General features: G+C 45.3%; 1 protein-coding gene across 2 annotated transcripts; it reads left to right on the forward strand.

The window, feature by feature from the left end:
- The first annotated feature begins 713 nt into the window (after positions 1-713).
- Positions 714-3,975, forward strand: LOC102701705 (polygalacturonase). Of its 2 annotated transcripts, XM_040522562.1 has the most exons (10): positions 714-770; positions 931-1,052; positions 1,153-1,290; positions 1,381-1,551; positions 1,673-1,693; positions 1,783-1,990; positions 2,110-2,191; positions 2,426-2,534; positions 3,250-3,366; positions 3,460-3,975. In XM_040522562.1, exons 1-10 carry the CDS (start codon positions 719-721, stop codon positions 3,682-3,684), a joined length of 1,245 nt encoding a protein of 414 aa, XP_040378496.1. In that variant the 5' UTR covers positions 714-718; the 3' UTR covers positions 3,685-3,975. The 2 variants fall into 2 exon arrangements, with proteins under 2 accessions (XP_040378496.1, XP_006649641.1); XM_006649578.2 differs by having other exon boundaries at positions 758-1,052.
- Positions 3,976-7,546: the final 3,571 nt, after the last annotated feature.

The raw sequence follows: 7,546 nt of genomic DNA on the forward strand, positions 1-7,546 counted from the left end.
TGGGCTATTGCCTATTAAGGTTAGAAACATTGACCTATTAAATTCTAGGGACACCATTTCAAATTCATTAGAGCGGATAAACGGACTAAACCTAACCATTCCCACCCGATCTTGAGTTTAAACTTTTAATACAAAGATATGCATATGCAAAGAGAAGTGTGAGAGTTCCTCCCATTTGTTTTCCTCCATTTTGGTAGCATGCCTTCTCTAGGTATCAATAACAGAGTGATCAAATGAGCAAATACAGAACTCAAATAAATTAACATAACTGACCGTATAGTTTGATTTTTTTTTAGCAATATATGTCCATGCATGTAAAGAAAAGAAAATATTCAAAAATTAAACATAGTGACATTACTGGTTATTTTGAGGGCAAATTACAACAGGGCTAGTCAAAAGTCAAAACACAGGAACCTTGAGAATCATGTGCATCAAGGAAGGCCACTAAATCTAGAATTTATGTTTTCCACTATGCCCAATTAATTAGCCCAAGTAGATTTCTGAAACAAACAACGCCTGCACACATTGGTTTCAATTAGTTTAGCATCCCCCTGAGCCAGTCAGACAGACAGGTGGCACCCCACCCCCCTTGGCCCACTGTCATCCTCATTCGGTAATCACCGTCCTACTGGTGACATAAGATCGGGCCCACCTGTCAGTAGTATAGCAGACATGCAATGAAAGAGTCATGGACAGATGATCCTCACCAAGAACATGTATGCTAGTTCCTGTTCGTCCCTTCCTCTCCTTCATTATCAGTAAATCACTGGGTAAATCTCCTCTCTCTTAAGTTCTCGCTACTGCTCAATATGGGCCCCAAGGAGCTTGTTCATGCCTCCATTTCTACCATAGTAATATTTCTTTACATGTTTAGTCACACCAATTCAATAGAAGTTTTCCCCGTAGTTGATGGCACGTACCCTCCTGAAGCTGAAGGGCCAGCAGCAGAAAGTTCAGGCATGGACGAGCCGGAGCTCAGCCCTGGACCGCCGGCGAGGGTCGTCGACGTCGACGACTACAGAGAAAGTGCCGACGCCGGCGACCACACGGAGGTGAACGAATACCACCCGAACTGCTCTGCTCGAGATTTCTGCCGCAATCGCACCAAGAACTCTCTGAAACTTCCTGACGCGACCGATGCCCGCGTTGCAGGCGTTTCTCCAGGCCTGGAAGGAGGCCTGCAACTCCTCCGATTACCCATCCGTGCTCCTCGTGCCGGAGGGGAAGACCTACCTCCTGATGCCTGTGAGCTTCAATGGCCCCTGCAGAGCCACCACGATCACTGCAACGGTGAGCACCCGAGTAGTCCAAACGACCACACTCATCGAGATGCATTGTCCGTTGCTGTTCAGATTATGATCTTCTTCTTAATGAGTTCAGATAAGGGGGACACTGGAGGCTCCATCGGATCGATCGGTTTGGCTCGATCGCGACCTGCAGGAATGGATCACGTTCGACAACATCGACCACCTCCGTGTCCTGGGCGGCGGCACGCTCAACGGGAACGGACACGAGTGGTGGATCAACTCTTGCAAGACCAACAAATCCATGGTACTTAGCCCATTACTGCACTCACTGATCACTCGCACATTTCTGCGACATGGTCGTCTATTGATTCTGTCTCACTGGCAAAACTCCATTTTTTTCCCCCTCTTCTTTAACCGTGGACCAGAGATGCGTCACCGGGCCGACGGTACGTACCCTGCTTGACCAGAACTTTTCGAGTAAAAATCTGGTGCATGGTTGTGCTATGAGCAATGTGTTTCAGCTGGCGACTTGCAGGCGCTGTACTTCAGGAGGTGCACCCATCTGGTCGTGGAGGGCCTCCAGGTGAGGGACAGCATGCAGATGCACGTCGTGATCGCCTACTCCTGGAGAGTGCTGGTCTCGAGGCTGCTCGTCACCGCGCCAGGATGGAGCCCCAACACGGATGGCATCCACGTATCCAACAGCAGGGAAGTGCTGATCAGTGGCTGCATCATCAGCACGGGTACAGTGCAGTGTGCCATTTTTGTGAAATTCGTCAAAATGCATCATCATGAACACAACTAGTTTCAGACTTGCAAATATTGCTCACCCTTCTTTTACTTTGTTTCTGAGCTAGTGCAGGTGATGACTGCATATCAATTGTGACGGGCTCTATGTTTGTACGGGCAACCGGCATATTTTGTGGACCAGGCCATGGCTTAAGGTATGTTATCTCTAACAAGACTCTGAACTTGTATTCTTTTTTATCTCTACGAATTACAGCTACTCACCTACTATAGTGCATACACAATTGGGATTTGTTGTGTATATGGTCCACACTGGGATTCAGGACAACAAGTTTCAGACTCGTCGTTTCCAGTAATTAGTTTATTGATAACATGCAATAGACTGTAGATAAGGTTTTCTGATGTTTTATTGGCGTTGGTCTCTGCTGCAGCATCGGTAGTCTAGGAGCAAACAAGTCATTGGCCCATGTTTCTGACGTGCTGGTGGAGAAAGCTACACTGGTGGGCACTACCAACGGTGTGCGGATCAAAACTTGGCAGGTAATACATGTCCACCTTGCTGGATTGGCGTGGATGAAAAAATGTGGAAAAAAAATCTGAATTTGGTGTTGATGGTCAAATTAGACAATGCCTTTGACTGCTTAATTTAATCATAACTTATATTCAAGAACATCTATAAATATATAGTCCATTATCTAAAAATCTATAAATACTATAAATATATAGTCCATTATCTAAAAATCATAAACTTAAATTTGGAGTATCTTTGAGGTTTTTTTTATCGTAGTATATTTTTTTACCTTGGTATTTAGATCACTACGAACACATACATTGTTCATAATTTTTTTTTATAAATATGTCGTTTGACTTTTTTCCTTCAACATGCGAAAAGACGATCCCTAGTACTACATTCGTTCCAAAATATAAGTATGTGTAGGCTGTTTTGTAAACACTAATGTTAAGTCCAAAGATTCTTTTTTAGTTATTTAAGTGATCAATTTTTACTTAGATTCTCGTTCCAAACACCTTCAGGTTAGTTATTTTTTAACAAAAAATTGCATTTGTACATATAACAAATAATTCTACTCATATGTGTTTGGGCTTATCTGGGCGACTATATAGTGATATGCCTATAGAAAAGGTAATTCCAAAAGTGAAATGTAACAAGTATTGCTGGAAAACAGGAAGTTCAGTGCCTAACTACAGAAATGTTTTGTATGCTCCCCATCTCATCATCCTGTATTCCTGTTGACAGGGAGGATATGGCTACGCAGAAAGGATTACTTTTCAGGATATATCAATGCACAACGTCACTAATCCAGTGATTATCGACCAGAATTACTGTGACTCCAAGACACCATGTCATGAACAGGTATACTATATCCTACAGTAACTCTGACTTTTCTTCTAGAGATAGACCGATCAGCAGAGCACAATTAATAGTGTTTGACAAAACATTTTGCAGGGATCAGCTGTGGCCATAAATAACATACGGTACAGGAACATACGTGGAACTAGTTCTTCAAAAGTTGCCATCAATTTTGTCTGCAGCAACACTGTCCATTGTGATGGTATAGTGATGCAGGATGTTTCTTTGGTTGGAGAAGGAACCTACGTTTCATGTTCTTACATGAACGCTAGAGTAGTAGAGCTGGGGTATAACTTACCCTATTGTAGAGCTGAAATGTAGTATACCACTATATATATACCTGTAGTCCAAACTGTATCTAGGTTTACTATTTATTTATCGATCTTATTCATTGTTTTGACAACTCAAGTAGTACTATTCCCGACAACTACGGGCATGTGTATAAATTGGTAGTGCTTGTGGTTTTGCACAAATGAGAAAGGAAGCTGATAGGTGCTAGTTGTAAGCATCCATTTCTTACTACGAGCAGGTACAATAGATGTTATAAACCGACTGTAAGTATATTTTAATTAGATAAGAGAGTAGAGAGAATTAGTGGGTTACTAATTTATAGCTAGCTGCAATACAGATTTTAAGACACAATGTGTATATGAAAGGTGGGACATGGTAGTATATGTTTTATATTTTTTATTGATAACTATTGTATGAATTGACTATTGAATTAGCTATAGATGGCTCTTACAAAGTGCTACTCCTAATAAAATTTCAGTTTTTCTAGATACAAGTACCGATAGGTGCTAGTTGTACACATGCACGTTTCTTGCTTATAAAGTACGCCTGCATCTTCTACATTAGGGCATACAGTACTCGACCACTAGCCAAGTTTAGGATGTGATCCCCTCTTATCCCAACGCAATCCGCTCTAGGTTTGTCGTACGTGGCAGCCGTCATCGTCGCCTCCCACACGACGACTGAAGTGTTGTGCGTCGTAGTGCCGCCACCACTTCAAAAATTCGGCCGGAATTGGAGTAGTAGTACGTGCCGCGTCGCCGCAGACGTACAATTAGCCGGGGACCCCCCCCAAGCGCACACACACGCTGTCACATATCCTCGGCCTCCCACTGCCGATTCAAAACCAACCTGCCTGCCTGCCTGCGGTGCAGCAGCCTGCGTCCTGCGGCTGCTGCTGCTGCTCCACATGCGTCCAGCTCCAAGAGGCCAACCAGCCCCGTTGCACCGCCCGGGTTGCCCCCACATGTCACAGAGCCCGCGCCCGCATGCAAGACCGTTTTGAAACTCTGGCCTTGGGGTAGCCGCAGCCCCCGAGCCCGCGCGCCGAGACCGAGACGACACGGACCTGTGTCGAAGCGTAGCAGTAGGCCGCGCGCTCGCCAGCCACAGCGACCCGCTGACGCGCGGGGTCCCCCCCCCCCCCCCCCCCCCCCCCCCCCCCCCCCCCCCCCTGTGTGGCAGTCGCGGCGGGCGGGCGAGCGCGAGCGAACGGCGGAACCCGAGGCAGTCTACTGTATACGAGCCGGGCGCGGAACGAGAGGCTAAAACGGCCGCGTCGTCAACCACGGCCCGGGGGGCTCGATCGAACCAAGCGGCTCGGGTTTAAATTCGGCGCGGGGTCCCACGCCCCGCCGAGATAACGGCAGCCAGCGGCTCTTCTCTCTGCTGTGTGCCTCTCTGCGTCTGCATGGAGAGCGCACAGGCGCGGCTCCAAGCGTCGCCGCCACGCGGATCAGCGCGGGGAAAGTTATTACTGCGATCGCGGCCGGCCGGTCTGACCTCGCTGGCTCAGGCTCAGGCTCCGGCGCGCGGCGTGCCGTGCGTGGGCGCGTGACATGGTGCAGCACGCACCCTGTACACGGGAGTAGTTACGAGCAGGCCCGGCCGTGCCGCGATGGCGCGTAACGCGTTTGGTTGCAGCGTTGCGCACGGACAGTAGCCTAGTCTTCCTCAGCTCCTCTTCGATCAGCAAGTTTAACACTAAAGCTAAGGCTGTTTTCGTTGAGTACATATATTTTTAGATTATTTCATAACTTTTACACGCACACTTGCCGAACTACTAAATAGTCATATTCTTTAAAACGTTTTTATACATAAGTTTATCATCACATTTTTTCAAAGTAGATTCTTAGTTGTATTATATCATTATAAATTATCAAAAAAATTAAATAATCTTTCATTCTTCATTCAGAAAAAGAACACAACCGTGATACTATTGGATATCTAGTTTTGTTTAGGATAGACTAAGACCGCGTTCGTGAGAGGAGAGGGTAAGTTAACTTATCTGGTGTGAAAACGTAGTAATAAATTAGTACATGATTAATTAATTATTAAAAAAATGTAAAATATATTAATATGATTTTTTAAAACAACTTTCCTATATAAAATTTTTGTAAAAAATATATATCGTTTAGCAGTTCGGGAAGCGTACACGCGGGAACTGAGATAAGTTAACTTACGTGTTGGACGAACGCGGCCTAAGTAGATGTAAAAATTATTTTTTAGTCATTTTAGTAGTTAATTTTTGACTTTTGAATTGATTAAATTTCCCTTTCTAAGCATCTAATTGCCTTTAAAAAAATTAGAATATGAAATAGGAGGAATTAGTACTAGAATACTTATATTGTGCTACAAAATCCAAGTCCTAAAAACATTTTGCGATGGTGGGAATACTAACTATAAGTTAATATTATAGTTAACATTTACAATATTTTCTCCTATTTCTTTTCCTATTTATTTCTCTATCATATATAGGGGTGGTACCAGGCGTGGAGCAGCTTGAGCTTGAGCCCCACGCATGACCCAAAAATTATATAGAGAATTATTAGGTTTTAGTTAAAATTTATCAAAAAGATTTGTATTCTATCGTTGAGCCTAGGCTTATAAAATCCTTGGTTCGGACCCTGGTCGTATTTATCTTTGACCAAGCGTAAAGTTTACATTTTGATTTCCCTCTTCCACGTGCACTTACTGTGTTTAGTCTTCTAGCAGACGTACAACAACGCGACCCGGAAGCGGCTCTGTACCGGGGTTGGTGTCGGACGATGGCGCGTGCTCCATTGCGCGCGGCTGTTGCACGGACCGCACGGTCGACGCAACAACGGCTGATTAATGTGCGAGTTTGGTTTGCAGGGTGCGCTGCATATGTGGTGTAACTGGTGTTGGGTGCTTGGGTTGCACGAGTCCGGCGAATTGATTTGCTGCCGTTCGTTCGTTGTCGTCGTTCTGAAACTTCGTTCCTAGTACCAGTAAATGGCACCGTACTATTCTGAGCAGATGAATTGGCATGGCAACGTACAATGGCTTTATTGCTACGACTGCCAAGTGCCAACCAGACATCGGTAAATCTCACGAAAAAAGGCGACCTTAATCACATGTTTGTAAGCACAGTATTTTAGCTAACATTTGTATCAAGATCACATGCATCTCCATATGCACTCCAAGGCTATAGAATCTGTAATACGCGACATCACGCTAATAGACTACTAATAGTTGCCGAAAGCAAAGTGCTGTTTGTTTTTTGAATCAAATGATTGCATTTGGCACTGCTCCAGGGAAAATAAAAATGTGCTTTGCACAGTACGGCAGATTACAGATGCTGAGTGAGCACAGTAACTAATGGAGGAAAGAACGCATGGCCATGACATTTTTTAGGTGCCTGACTTCACCTTTATTTGCACACTATTTCTTGTGAACTGCAACGCAGCCTGCTTTTTTTAGTGTGTGTGTGTGTGGAGATGGTGCAGATAAATACTCCTCCTACAGGCTACAGCACACAGTACTCGTCGATTGGATAATTGGACAGACGCGTTTGAAATTGCAAGATGCTACACGTACGGCTGGCTGCTTTCTATTGGCCACTTGGCAGTTGCGCCCGGTACGATTCGGCCCAGCAGTAGAGTAGTACTAGCCCGGAAACGCCGAAAACTAGCTGCAGTTTTTGCACACGTCCACTCGATCAACCCCATCACCTCACCTGGCCGCCTCATCACATCCATCACCGCGGGGGTGGCTCGTAGTAGTCATTGCGCAATCGTTGCGTTTGCTGGACGGGGCAGGCCGGTCATTTCCGCACAAAGATCCTTTCAAACCGGTGGCTTTCCACGGAAAACGAGAAACACCGCCTCCCTTTTCTCTTGTCGCGCCCCGATCCTTTTTGCCCGCATCGCCA

Source organism: Oryza brachyantha, chromosome 3 (genome assembly GCF_000231095.2).
Source record: "Oryza brachyantha chromosome 3, ObraRS2, whole genome shotgun sequence".
Lineage (NCBI taxonomy): Eukaryota > Viridiplantae > Streptophyta > Magnoliopsida > Poales > Poaceae > Oryza > Oryza brachyantha.